Genomic DNA, 15,369 nt, shown 5'->3' with positions numbered 1-15,369 from the left:
AACAACAAAAGGGGGCAATTACTCATAAAAATTAAGAACAAAAACTACAACAAACACAACAACAGAAAGTTTACAGAAACACAGAGAAATATAACAGAAAAAAAGAAACTGTTTCTGTCTGACTTTTTAAATACCACAAACCAAAGTCAGAGCAGGTAATGGCCCTGTAAACCCTGTCTCTGTGATTCACACGCTCTGTGAACAGGAACTGGAAGGTGCGTACCACTTTATGTTGGGCTGTACGCGTGTTAATACAATGATTTTGATGCACAAACACGGCGGAAATAGTTACACATGCACAGCATTTCAGACGTAAATAAAGACCGTGTTTACACCTGGTATTAATATCGGTCCCGGATGCTCTGATCATGTCGACAGTGCTGAATTTGGGCTTAAATGGAGTGAGAAACTAAAAGGTTATTCATCCTGCATACTCTGTCTTGGAAAAGAGTGAAGGACTGTCTACTCACCTTTCAGTTATCTGTTGGGCTACAATATTGAAACTTTGCTGGTTACCTCTCACTATAAAATAACCAATTTTAGGTAGTTTTACCTATTTTACCAATTTTAAGTACACTTTATTTTTCTAATTTAATTGACTTTTCAGGACAAATTATATTTTCAACATCAATTTGAGTAAAAAGTTGTTTTTGAAAAAATTAATTTGAATTTTTGAAGTAATTTTTTGTTCTTTTTTGGACACACTAATGTAAGTGATACACTACTGTTTAAAAGTATGGGGCTGATAAGATCTACGTTTTTGAAAGAAGTCTCTTATGCTCACCAAGGCAGCATTTATTGGATCAAAATAATTTCAAATAACCGTTTTCAATTTTATTATATTTTAAAATTCAATTAAATTATTCTTATTCCTATTAATTATTATTAATATTCTTATTCCTGTGATGGCAAAGCTGAATTTTCAGCATCATCACATCATCACATGATCCTTCAGAAATCATTTTGATATGCTGATTCATTGATATGTGCTATGATATGTGCTCAACCATTTTTTTGTAATATTTTTTCAAAGAACTCTTTTGTAACATTATAAATGTCTTTACGGTCACTTTTGATTTATTTAATGTATCCCTGTTGAATAAAACAATTCATTAATAATAATAAAATAATAATGTGAATGTAAATACCAGATGTAAACAACAATCTGTCACGCTTGACTGGATTACTCCAAACAGATGTTTATATAAAATGTAAACAGGGCCAGAGGAGGAAAGCATATTAGATGAAGAAAAAGAAGACCAAACTGCAGTATGAGTGAGTTTGAGTAACATAAGAAATCTCCAGTTAAACTCTCTCTCTCTCTCTCTCTGATGATACAAGTTTGGATATGATCCCAGGTCTTAAACAGCTAGCTGATAGCAAGTGTCACTGCTTCTCTGTCTTTCATTTCCCCAGGAGCCAGTGGAGATTAAGAGCTTAGTGTCCGTCTCAAGGGCCACTGGATCGCCGAACCCACACCATCACATCATTCTGACGGTGGCATTTAGAGTCTTATAACAGCCTTGTACTCAATTAATGTCCTTTTACAGCTGATACAAGCCATAACCGGACACACCATATAAATAGGGCTGAGCTACATTGAACTCCTCTACAGATCTTGAAACAATAGTGCAAGTACTTAAACGCGTATTCACATAATAACTTGAGCATTTGATTCTTCTACTTGCCATCAGTGCACTGTAAAATTGCTTCTTGGAATGGTTAAAATCACATTAAAAACCCAATAGTTGCCTGATGGTCTTTAGAGACTGAAATCTTCAAAAAGAGGCCTTCAAAAGCCAAACACTGCTTCAATACCAATTCAAACCGCAGCAGCAAACAAGTAACCAAACAGACTAAACCAAATCCCAAATGAATTGGGCTGGTTGGTGGGGCTATTCAGGCAGTGCGGTTAGTGGCGTGGCGATTGGATATTGAGAAGAGACTCATGCCAATCTATTGGTCGAAAAACACACACAAGGTGCACAGTGTATTACTGGCGGAGGAGAAGCGTCGACGGGGGGCGTGGTCACAGAAAGCATGGTTGCTGGGCCTCTGAGTGGATTCAGTCTTGGGTGGAGGATAGAAGGATGGAAGAGGAAAAATAGGAGATACAGGTTCTGACCCCGAGAGGGAGGAAGAGGCATGAGAGGCTAGGAATAAAAATAAGAAAATGAAAAGGATGTGATCTAAAAAAAAAAAAAATTTGAAAAAAATTAAAAGAAGAACAGAAGGAAAGACATTAAATATTTAGGGCTGTCATTGGGAAACAAACATAAATACATAAAACAAACTCAACATAACTCATACCCTGTATGTAAATTCTTTAATATTTAAATGAAATGAAATGAATTTAAAATGTTTGATTGACAGACAGCCCTAAAAATAATGGAAAAGGTTCAAACAATAAAAAATAAATAACCAGAACTAAACACACCTGGAGCAGTTAGATCAGATTGTAAAGAAAATAGGTAACTGCTGAATCACGGAGATGAAATGACATGTTTACTGTCTGCATACACAGCAGAGAAACCCTCCGCCATCACTGATGTGCAAAGGCAGCAAACAAACACCTGCGCTCATCTCAGCCCTCTTTATCTAATTACTCTACTTACTGCACAGGATACTGGGAATAAAATTCAATATGACCCATCAACAAGGATTACAGCTAAAGTTAAAATGTACATTACAAAATGTATTAACCCATCATATTATTAAAGGATTAGTTCACTTTTCCAAAAAACTTTTGCTGATAATATACTCACCCAAATGTCATCCAAGATGTCCATGTCTTTCTTTCTTCAGGCGAAAAGAAATGAAGGTTTTCGAAGAAAACATTACAGGTTTTTTCTCCATATAATGGATTACAATGGACACCAACAGTTTCAAGGTCCAAATGACAGTTTCAGTGCAGCTTCAAAGGGCTTTAAACAATACCAGGCGACGAATAAGGGTCTTATCTAGCGAAACGATTGCTCATTTAAAAATAAATTTTAAAGTTTAAGTTTTAGAAGCACAAATGCTTGCCTTGCTCTGTTCTGTGATGCGTGTTCGTGCTCTCCTGTTCGAACTCGTTCATCAAAATGAACAAATCTTTTTTTGAGTCAATTCGCTCATTTTGTTCATTGAATAAACAAAATGACTTAAAAAAAGATTCGTTCATTTTGATGAACGAGTTCAAACAGGAGAGTCACGAATGCGCATTGAAACTGTTGGAGTCCATTGAAGTGCATTATATGGAGAAAAATCCTGCAATGTTTTCATCAAAAACCTTAATTTCTTTTCGACTGAAGAAAGAAAGACATGGACATCTTAGATAACATGGGGATGAGTAAATTATCAGCAAAAGTTTTTTTTAAAAGTGAACTAATCCTTTAAGCCATTAATTTTAAATCTAAATTGGTGTGTTTGAGAGAGAGAGAGAGAAATATGAAGGAAATACAGATAAAGTGACAGCAAAGCTGATGTCTCTTGTCATGGTTATGTAAAATCACCATAAAAGGTAGGGGAAAAAAATCTGTTACCATAATAGTTAGAGATATAGATATAGGGACATTAATGTGTGTGTGTGTGCGCGTACGCTCACCTGTCTCTGGATCACTGAAGTCAGGCAGTGACATGGCATTCAGCTGACGACGGTCAGCAACAGCTCTGTCTAAAAGACTGCTCCCCCTCCCAGAATCACTACACACACACACAGACATACACACAGAAGATAAAAAGAGGCAATTAAGACATTAAAATTAGAGACAGAGCTCTAATGCTCAAGCACACAGACAGGCGATGTGATACTTGCACATCAATACACACAGAATGATGAAACCCTCAGAAATTTCACTCAGCATCTCATGGTACACTGCTATAGCACACACACAACCACAATGCTCCTGCGACACTGTTCATTTGAAAAGGAGCATAGAAATAAGAGAAGAACTAAGAAAGAAAATGCGAGCGTGAGAAGACTTGGCGCCAGGATGTTAAGGTGTTACTGGTGGTTATCAGGACAATGCTAGGTGGTTGCTCGTGTACTCTGAATAGCTGCAAGGGAACTGCTAAATGGTTGCTTACTGGCCCAAATCAAAAGTGCCCAAACTCAAGTCATGATGATCCCAAGATATGAAATCATATGGGAATGCAAGTATAAATAAAACAAAAAAAACATAGACCTAGATAAAAAAAATGGAAAGTGACTTCCGTGTGAGCTATACTTCTTACGTCGCTACAATACAGAATGAAACAAGTTTTACCGAAATGTCACTACACGTCTCTTCCTCATCATACAGTCTCTGCCCAACACCTCTGATGGAGTAGCAACTGTTTGGTGTTCGAGGAAGACTATGAGCATGTATTAGCGGTGAGGTAAAGGGTGGAAAAGCTCAAGTGGTCCTGACACAGTGGCTCTACCCAGGGTTTGGAGGAAGGAACTCGGAGTATGTGGCAGTGGCAGAGTTTGGTTACTGTGTCTGGACACTAATTGGTCTCCAGTGGATTGTCACCAGGTACGTAGTTCAGGACAGTTTGACAGGAAGAGCTGGAGTGTTCTGACAGCGGGGGGTTGGTATTACCGCCATTAGAATGAGAGAGCGAGTGAGAGAAAGAAGGACTGAATCATAGTATGCAGCAGTGGTACGAGCTGTGCTTTTATTTATTTTTAATGAAGGAGTGGTAAGCTCCTCACAGTTAGCGAGACATGCTGTGCTGTCTTATGTGTGATGGTGAGTGCAGACACTTGAGCTTCAAGCATTCATGTGTCAACAGCTGGAGAGAGAGAGATAAAGGGTGTGTTTGTGTACCTGGGGTTGGTGAGGTTGTAGCAGGATTTCCAAATCTGCAGCATGCGTTTGCAGGAGAGCAACGCCTCCTCTGGGCCTCTACACAACGTCTCCAACTTCACCTTTGTAAATAAAAGACTACAGAGACAAATAAAAAAAGTTAATATTCACTTTCCTTCCATCTGAAAGTGTTAAATAAACAGAGAAGAGCTGAGTTTATTGAACACCGATAAAGACTAATCAGTGTAAATTCCCTCTGAAAGCCGTATTAAAAGGTCCCGTTCTTCACGATTCCATTTTTCAAACTTTAGTTAGTGAGTGATGTTGATGTTAGAGCATAAATAATACCTGTAAAATTATAAAGCTCAAAGTTCAATGCCTAGAGAGATATTTTATTTAACAGAAGCCCCCTTTCAAAGCATACAGCGTCATCCTTTTATAATGACGTAACTAGAACAGTTTTTTTGACTACTCTCCGCCCAGAGGAATACACAAAAAAAGGGGGCGTGGTCTTATTGCGCTCCCACGGAGAAGAAGCACTTCAGATGCGCGTGAATCTCCAATTTATTGTTAGAGGCGTGACCTTTCCGGGCAACGTGCGATAAGCTGCTATCGAATCACAACACAGGAACCGCTGGCACAATCAGAACTCGTTATGTTTTTCTGAAGGTGGGGCTTCATAAAGTAAGGACGTCATCGGGCCGTTTTTTGGACAGTGAAATCAGCCGTATACGGGTAAGTAAATTGTGTGAAAAATACTGTTTTTTTTTTTACACACGAAACATGAACACATGTTATATTGTACACTGTAAACACAATCAAAGCTTCAAAAAAACATGAAGAATGGGATCTTTAATCAGCAAAGGAGTGGTTTGGAAGTCGTTGTACGAATCATTTGGGAGTCGGTAAGCAAATCAGGTAAAAATAAATGCATATTATAAGACAACAAACGTGTTTTTTGTCATTGCATTCATGTAAAACTGTTGTTGGGGACCCCCAGAACAATATTAGGAACATTTTAAATGCCATAATAGGGGCCCTTTAAAAAACATCAACACAGCAGAGCTAAATAATGAATACTGTGTACAGTATAGAGAAATCAACTGTGATTAATTGTTAGTCCATAATAAAGGTTTCATTCATAATATACAGTCAACTTTAACATTGTACACAATTTTGTCAAAATACATTAAAAATAAAACATTAAATCAACTATTTTAAATGCTTAAATTTAATTTAGGCATCATAAAATTAAAAGTACAGAACGCTTTTTAAAATAAATACTTTTATTTAGCAAGAATGCATTAAATTGACTGTTAGAAAGATATCTATTTATCATAGACGAGTCATGTGACACTGAAGACTGGAGTAATGACTCCTGAAAATTCAGCTTTGCCAGCACAGGAATAAATAACATTTTAAAACACGTTAAATTAACAGTTGGAAGAATTAGATGACAGCTAGATAATCTAAACATAAAAAAATATATAAAACAATATATATCCAATAATCCAAATGATTTATTTGTGTTATATTGAGTTCTGTGTTGTATATTGTACATATGTGTATGGGAGTTTGGGGAGGGGCATATCTATAATCAGATATGGCAGTGTGAGGAAATCCAGCTGGTGCGTGTGTGTGAGTGAAGCAGATCCCATTTATTGAGGTTGATCTTCAACAGTTCGTTGTCGTTGTAGCCTGAACCGAGATCAGTTTGAGCTTCATACATGTGCTGCAGTCTCTGAAGGCCACGCTGATATGAGTTCAGCCAATTCAAAGAGCTGAAGGCACATTCTCATCATCCGCTCTTTCATCTCTGCTGTATTTGCACGCTACACCGCTAGGACGCCCACACAAGCACTGAATTAATCTTGTCGCATATGTCTGTCTGTGTGTGTGTGTGGAATAAGGTGGGCTGGATGTTCTGGTGCATTTCCATTCAAGGCAATTAAGCAAAATGCATGGAAACACACACACACAAACTGGATAAACACACACACACACACAAACAACACAAAAACCCTTCAGGGAAAACAGGTTGAAAAAGAGGGCCATATGATTGGAGGAAACAGAAAGCTGTTGTATTTTTTTCCTATTATGTAAGTGGCTGAAGCACACAGCCGGAAGAAGGACAACACACAGACACTCAGACATAAACTCAGAGATAGAGGGAACTCTGATCAAATCGAATGTGAAGGGAATTTGCGTGGGGACTGCCCAGTGCTCCAAACATCCAGCACACAAACACACACGCATACTTCTAACTCGTCTAATTGAAGATGCCAGCAGCAGATATGTACCCATCTATCTCAGCTGCTACAGCGACCACAAACATTCTCATTAGAGTGGGCATTGTGGCATGCCTCTAAATGTCTAAACACTGCCTGCTGCTGTGTGTTCATGTGTGTGTGTGTGTGTGTGTGAGTAAGGCTTTACAAATGCTGTGCAAAAAAGCATGGAATAATCTAATTGGTTCTCTTATCCAAGAATGCCCTTTCTCTGATTGGCTGCTGACAACTGTATCAACTCAGTGCAGTCAAAAAACAAGGCTACATCCAATCCAACTAGAAGTTGGAGAGGTTAGTTAAAGTGTGACAGTGATTGTGAGCGTGTTGGACTCACATGAAGTTCTCAGGGTATTCGCTGAGGGCCATCTCGATGATGTTGAGAGCATCGTGGTAGTGTTTCTGAGCTGACAGCAGCAAGGCCAGCAGGTGCAGTGAATGAACATCATCGCCCTGCAGCTGTAACGCCTGGCGAACATAACCGAGAGCTTCTGGAATCTGACATACACACACAAGAGACGCTTTTATTAGATGATTGTTAAACAGGGTGAGAGAGAAATGAGAAGGAAAAATAATAGACTGGCATTTGAGAGAGACAGACTGACAGGAAAATGAGGACAAAACAAGAACTTGAAGAGTGAGATGTGGCTAGGTTTTGGAGATAAATTAATAATGATATTTATTGAAAAAATAAATACAAACACAATATTGATTTAACTTAAGTAATTTAGCCTACATGTAGACTAACAGGTCTAAAAAAAATCTTTGATGTTCTAACAAACATGCGTAGTGCATATTCTTCATCATTAATGACTCATTAATGAATATTGTGATAAATATCAATATTGAATGATAGAAAGAAACACACATGTAATAATATTTTTGGCCATATTGCCCAGCCCTGTGTGGCTTGAAGCAGTTGAAATTAGCCATATGCAAATGTTTACAGTCACCTAGGTATCAAAAGCAAACTGGAGGAGAAATGTATCATGTACCGTACCATCATCTGAATGTTGAGATGTTTTAATTCTTACTACCTGTGTGTACGAAGCAGATTTTGATTCTCCTACCTGTCGAGATACAGCCAGTTGCAGTGCCAGGTAGAAAACAGCCAGATGATCAGTGGGGGACAGACTCTGTGCTCTAAGAGAGAGAGAAACAGTGTTTCATCAGTGAGAGAGTGAGAGAGCGAGAGAGAGAGAGAGAAATGTAGGACAGTCTGAAAATTACCTCTGGAAAGCACTCAGCGCTTTTTTCTGATACTCTTCCTGCATTCCTCGAAGAGATGCTGTAAAGACAGGTGACAGAGATGTGAGAAGATGGTAAGGATAAAGCATAAAGAGAGAAAACAGGATACTACCAATAAAACTGTAAAGTTTCTGATACCTAAATGTTAGAGAAAGGGTATCAAGGGATTATAAAGTGTGTAATAGAGCAAATAGAAAATGTGTAAATCATTATGAAGTGATTATAAAGACAAAATGTCGAGACCATTATAAATTATGTAATTTTCATTATAGAGAGGTACAGAGTGTGTTATATAAGAAAAGAGATGGGTTATAAAGTATAAATGGATTATAGAAAGGGTATAGTGCAGGTAATAGAATGTAGGGAAAGCATATAAACGATTCCAAAAGGCATTTCAGAGAGTTACAGAGTGCTTAAAGAGTGTGTTATATAAGAACAGAGAACGGGAAAATAATAAATCAACTGCAGAAAGGGTTGAGAACTGTGATTCTCAACCTGGAAGCTTAAAAGTTTGGCAGGGGCACATATTCTAATTCTAATTTAATTTAATTTAATTCTAATTTATATATATACATATATATATAATTAAAGCCTAGTTAATAAAACACACAAAATCATTTATTATGATTAAGTCATTTAAAGTTTAATTATTTTTATTAAAAAAAAAAACTGACTAAAAGCAACTTGAATCTTATGGAATGACAAACTGAATCTGGAATCTGGTTTAATCCACTTATAAAGGATTATACAAAGTGTATAGTGTTATAGAAAGTATATAGTGTATTACAGAGGTCGGAGAAGGTTAAAGATTAAGAAAAAAAGATTAAAGAGAAAATACATTTTGTTGTAAAATATTATAAATGAATAATAAAAAATGTATAGTGTCTTATGGAGGATACAAAAAATATTACAGTCATATAAGAGTTAAGAAATGGTATAGACACTGTGTCCTTGTGCAGGTTTGCTCACCATCTGTGGCTTTCAGACTGTAGACTAGACCAATAGCTAGATAGCCTTTGGCCCTGAATTCAGCAGCCTTCTCACCCATATCAATCACTATTTTAGCGAAGCGCTCACCTTCTTCCAGCTAAAACACACAAATACACACCGCATGTCATCACCATCTCACTGTTCATGGCTGGTCTAACAGTAATGGATTTACAAAGTCATAAACAGGTCAGTGTCAGCTCTCCAGTAGAGCCTGTGCATATTTCCCATGATTACGCTTTCATTACCCAGTGCAGGTTTCCAATACACAGCTTGACGGCCAACAGAGGGATGGTGGGATCGTCTGGCTTCAGTCTTATACACTCCTTCAGCACCTTCACTGCTCGAGCCGACTACACACGCACACAAACACAGATATTGCACTGATGAAAAGTAATTTCTAGCGAAATATTAGATATATTTTATAAATAATATACATAATGTTTAAACTACCAGCAAAAATCTAAAATTTTTTGTATTTCTAGAATTTATCCAGATGAGTTAAAACAACAACCATAAATTCATTTTTTTCCCCAAAAAAATCTTTTTCAAACCACATTTAGAGGTGGTTTGAAATGCGATTCCCATCAGACCTTTACAGACGCATCTCAGTCTGGATGCTCTGGCTGCTCAAATCAGATTTTAAATAGTCTTTTGCATCACTCTTAACGTGACACACAGCGATAACGTCAAAACTGGTGTCGGAAATGCCGATATATCTCAGCTCTTCAAATAAGCACCCTGTTGAGTCGAGGTGCAGAACTCCTCCGTCGGACAAGAAAAACTCTGTAAAAAGTTCTGTACTGCAACTCGTCAGGAAGCTTACTTGGAGAGTGAGAGGATGCACCTCCAATTTTCCTGCATCCTTTTTGAAAGCCTCGTCACATACACACACATACATTATAATATATACAGTATATATATATATATGAAGAGTTCAGATGCAAAAGCCTCTAAATGCCATTTGAAATTTTCTTCTTTAATGATGATTTTTATCAAGCTTGTATATTTAAGTTCAGTAATTTCACTTAAATAACAATTAATAGGTAATCTTCATTGCCATTTAAGTGAAATCACTGAACTTAAATACAAGTTTGATAAAAATCATCATTCTAGAAGAAAGTTTCAAATGGCACTTAGAGGCTTTTGCATCTGAACTCTTCATATACACACATATGTAAAATAAAGATATTTTATTTTAAATCTATATAAAAGAAGTTAGTTATTTTTATACTGTAGGCCTTGAAATCACAACTTCACCATTGCCTGAATGTTTCAGGTTTTTGCATGACCATGGAAACTTTGGAGTACATGAGTTTTAAAATGGAACACTAACCTTCCCAGCGGCCATCAGAGAGAGAGCGAGCTGAAACCAGAGATGAAACTCCTCAAAGGCAAACTTCATGGCTCTTTCGAGACACTGTGGAGAGGACACATTAAGATAATCTCAGATAAGAGTTGAGAACAATAATTATGACCCTACCAGATACATACACAAAGGTCAAACACAGAGCCAGGCCATGTCTCCTGATGTAGATTACCCAGGGTGCCACAGGCTTTTCAGTGTGTCTCTGAGGCTTTACAGTTAATCACACTAGCAGCTTAGCAGAAAGCAATTCATTGAACAATTAGATCTATATAACAAACATCTACACAAACACACATGACCCTGCAGAGGGCACACAATAAATATGGCAGGCTCCAGGGGTCCTGCGATTGCACAACCACAAAATCCTTGAATATAAAAGACACAGCAAAAGTTATGCTGAGTCTAACATTAGCAACAACAGCATGATCAACAGATGGAGATGGAACAGAAAATTATGCCCAGGTACACTAATAAAAAACCCAAAAAAAACATCACAATACAAAACACACACACAAACGCACGCACACATTTTTCACTTTGTCCTTAATAGACCAGGGTTCTGAAAACAAACATTTCAGGTTTGTCCATGGCTAAAATGAAACCAAGTAGACAGTTATAAATAATGCTGTATAGTGCATACTTATAGCCTGGGAAAACCCAGACAAGTTCCGGCAAATTTAGATTTGCTCTGAAAGTTAGTCTGGCAAAGAGCTCATTTAAGCCCATTTCCAATCCTTCGAAATCACGGGACCAATCAGAAACGTTTGGGGCGGGCTTTACACGATGACGACAGCGCTGGGATTTTGAAGCAGATTTTGTAGCCTACATTACAAAGATGGATGCCGCCGTCGAACATTACTCGTTCGAATCAGCTATCGGATCTTTTTAAGCTATTTGAACGAATATAATATAATATAATATTGTAATCAGTTGAAGCAGCATTCTGGGTTGTTATATGCTCACAAACTTAAATAAATCTTGGGCATTTCCTCTAGACCAGTCACAGACACGCACACAGAGAGGGTGCAGTCTAGAGTACATGTCTGGTCTCGTTACCACAGCAACCACACCAGGAGGTTTAACTCGTCCCACTGTGGGAGTATTCCTGAGCGTTCCCATACCGATGAGTGTGGGCAGGACCTTACCTCTGAGAGCATCTCATATTGTCCGCGGCGGCCAAGCGCGATGGTCAGCAGGTCATACACCAGCGAGGCACTCTGGAGGCTGATGATTCGGTCATTATTGTGTTCAGGGATTCGACTCAATACGGCGTCTCTGTTAGCCTACGATAAGTACAGAAGTTAATATACTCATTCACACACCCCACTACCATTCAAATGTTTGGGGTTGGGAACATTTTTTGAATGTTTTTCAAAAGAAGTCTCTAATGCTCACCAAGGCTGCATGTATTTGATCGAAATACAGCAAAACCAGAGATACTGTGAAATGTTACAATTTAAAAATGACTGTTTTCTATTTTCCTAGTTCCTAGACTTCACTCTTCAGTGTCACATGGTCCTTTTTTTTGGTGATTTGGTGATTTAATCAAGAAATATTTCACGACATCTTAACATTATTATCAATGTTGTAAACATTAATATTTTTGTGCAAACCGTGATCACTGATCTATATAAATTACAGTAAGGATTTTTTTATGGATATTTGAAATGCTTGCTTAAATCAATAAAAAAATATTAATTTCTTTCTTTCAAAAAACCTGATCCCAAACTTTTGAATAGTAGTGTATACCAGAACTATTGATAACAGATGCTGCTACTGATAATATTAGACAGCTTATTCCCTTATAGGACACTGCAGTAGTAAAGTAAATATTTCTATAAAATAAAACACTGCTTGATCACATTGTGCCTAAGTAAAAACACATTATAACTGAACACAGTCACTCCCTGAGCTGTTGGGCCCTCAGTTTAAAGAAAATGAAAGAAAAGCCACATGAGCAAGAGAGCTAATGGTTTAACACTGCTTTCAGTGCTATTATGATGGGCATTCTATGCTAAGAAACTGCAGCGTCATGTTCTACTGTAGCTCTAGTGCTGGTGGTCACATAACAGCAGTTCAGAAGGTCAAAGGAGTTTTACTGGTACTCACCATGGACTCACTGATTAACAACAAAAGTAAAGCCTCCTCTGTGTTCTCCTGCGGACAAAACAAACTAGACAGAGAAAGAAAGGCCATATTGTGAACTTTTCTATCCATGACATCATGAATACAGTAACGAGAAACAAATGACCAGAATACTGATCATTTCATTTTTCCCATTTTTTCCACTACTTCATAAAAATAAAAGCAGAAAATCGTCAACCTGGCGAGATCCAACAAAAGCAAGAAATCTAAAGGGTCTGTCCACACTAAACAAGAAAAAGCCGAGCCAAATTGTTGCCAAATTGCAACAAACCCTGTGTTTTTTATATTCAAATACTACTATTTGAAAAAAACTATTTGTCCGGCGTTTTTCCTCTTTGTCGCCATCTCCGTTCAAAATCTGCAATTGCAGTCATTCACGGAATTATCAACTTTACACGAGCTGTACTTCAACACCCTGAACACGGCACCGCGCGGATGAACACAATGTTTGAGGAGAGTGTGCAGCTGTCCATCACCGCACCTAATCTGTGAAACCGGGTTTGCATTACACAACTTAAGTATACTTCGGGCTTTAGACATGCCACTAAATAAATGGGAAGAGAGAAGCACGATCTAGGAGAGCTGGAGATATGTCCTACTTCTCTCCTGAGTAGATGCGTGGACGGCGGCTGAGGGCATAGTCCTTTATGTGTGGGTTGTGTCTGAGCGGATCATCCAGTGGGGAGTGGTGAGGGGGGTCTTCAAGGGGGTTCCAGTAACTCTGTTCACACATGCCCCTCAGCAGGATCTCTGCGAGCTGCCTGGCAATAGTCTAATCACAAACACAAACACACATAAACATATACCTTCAGTGTAGTTCTCAACAGGGGCCCACTACAGGGCCTAAGAAAACTTCCAAGATGATGTAGAGGCCACAAACAAACTGTAAAGTTTCAGGAGTGACAACTTGTGTAAATACTTATGTATTTAATTACATGAGTGAATCCCCTAAATTATCGTTCCGTGTGTGTAGGGTAAACACAGCAACATTCTGCAGTGTCACATGTTTGGTATCCACTATAACATCTTCGCAGACTGCACATTTGATGCCATTTCGACTGGCAAAATTGGCAAAAAAACCTGGCAAAATTTCTTATTTGTACTTGCTCCCTCAACCCGGTCAATTTTATTTAAGAACCAGGCTCCCCAAAGTCTTGGAAAACCTGGATATACAGTAAGTAGTAATTTAAAAGTGTAATTTCTTGACTTTTCTATAATGAATATAATAATATAATGTGTTTTTTTCTAATTTGTGTATTATGTATAATGTTTTTCTAAAATATGTTAGTGAGAAGAAATATGTTCTTAACATCTTAATTTCTTTTTACTTGAGAAGAAAATGAAAGGTGTAATTTGTTATTTGACTGAAAGGTAATGCTGAATGAAAAACACATCAAAGCTTGTCTTTCTGCACTGCTTGCAAATTACCGTAGTTATCATAATAAGCTAACTATATTCGTCACGACTGGCTTGACGGGATTTAATCACTCCCTGTTGTGTTTTTAATGCGTTGATCAAGTTCATGAAAATTATTATTTTAAAAGAGCCCGTCTCAAGATGCAGATGCTCTTTTGGATGCTCTTTTTATGAATATGAAAACTTCTTACATTCGAGAAAGAAAAAAAAAAGATAAGAACATTCTTAAAAAATATTTTTGGGAATATCTTTTTTTCTTAAGTTAGAAAATAAGAAGAATTTGGTAGTTAAGAAGAATTTTATGAAGAATTTTGTGAATCTGCCCCCCTGTTTCTGTAAATTAAAAGCAGCTTTGTCATTAAAAAATCTGCATGGGGAGTCAATGAACATTGTCTTGGATAATGAGAGGACTTGGGGTCAAGAAAGGCTGACATCTACTGTTCTAGATAAAGACAACAAAATGAAGCTATAAACACACACAACTCACCATACGCAGGTTCTGAGTGGTTCTGGTCTCAACGGCTCGGAGAATCTCGCGGAAGCGGCCGACGCCATGGGTCAGGTTACTGCAGCACCGGGAAATAAGAGAGAAAAGCAAAACATTAAATCACCTCTACAGAGCTGAAGAAACCTGACAGCTGACGTCAACACATTTCACATCAACTCAGAACAAAATTCATAGACCAACACATGGAAACACACGGACAGACACCCTCAGGACAAGTCAGACCTCTGCCATGATTTAATGAGCTCTAACATCAAGTCGTCAGACTAAAGCAGTCACTTATCAGTGGACAGGAAGAGCACATCAATTACAGTAGTTCTTGATACGGTCACAATTAACACCTATTTGATCTCTGCACAACCTGTGAATGTGTTGGAGCCTGTCAATGACTGGGGTCGATATCGTCATCAGACACAAACTGATAGCACATGGAAACACACAAACCATGAATGGATGTTTGTGAAAAGAAAAGAGAATATAGCTTGCAGAGGTTCACGTGAATACAGGGAGACGCAGTACAGAAGTTAAGTTGAAAGAGACAGAAGTGTCAAAATAGAGATGAGAGTGAGTTGGATAGAGAGAAAACGGATTAACAAATAAAAAAGTCAATTCAAGCGTCAGTTCAAAACCAGTCACGTTTTT

The 15,369-nt window shown here is 37.9% G+C and overlaps 1 protein-coding gene across 2 annotated transcripts in view; it reads right to left on the bottom strand.

The window, feature by feature from the left end:
• The window catches only part of ttc7b (tetratricopeptide repeat domain 7B), a 34,938-nt gene that overhangs the window by 8,418 nt on the left and 11,151 nt on the right, over positions 1-15,369 (bottom strand). For both annotated transcript variants that reach the window (XM_039684873.2, XM_039684960.2), the window contains exons 6-17: positions 14,710-14,788; positions 13,406-13,578; positions 12,771-12,834; positions 11,807-11,944; positions 10,629-10,712; positions 9,541-9,645; positions 9,275-9,392; positions 8,288-8,345; positions 8,128-8,200; positions 7,395-7,555; positions 4,794-4,910; positions 3,587-3,684 (exon numbers count right to left, since the gene is read on the bottom strand). In XM_039684873.2, the coding sequence (XP_039540807.1) occupies positions 3,587-3,684; positions 4,794-4,910; positions 7,395-7,555; positions 8,128-8,200; positions 8,288-8,345; positions 9,275-9,392; positions 9,541-9,645; positions 10,629-10,712; positions 11,807-11,944; positions 12,771-12,834; positions 13,406-13,578; positions 14,710-14,788 (1,268 nt within the window). The remainder of the gene's footprint in view (positions 1-3,586; positions 3,685-4,793; positions 4,911-7,394; positions 7,556-8,127; positions 8,201-8,287; positions 8,346-9,274; positions 9,393-9,540; positions 9,646-10,628; positions 10,713-11,806; positions 11,945-12,770; positions 12,835-13,405; positions 13,579-14,709; positions 14,789-15,369) is intronic.

The sequence above is a fragment of the Pimephales promelas genome, chromosome 15, assembly GCF_988280905.1.
Source record: "Pimephales promelas chromosome 15, fPimPro1.hap1.1, whole genome shotgun sequence".
In the NCBI taxonomy this organism is placed as follows: Eukaryota; Metazoa; Chordata; class Actinopteri; order Cypriniformes; family Leuciscidae; genus Pimephales; species Pimephales promelas.
Note: the sequence above shows the minus strand (reverse complement) of the source record. Positions and strands in the feature narration are given on the sequence as shown.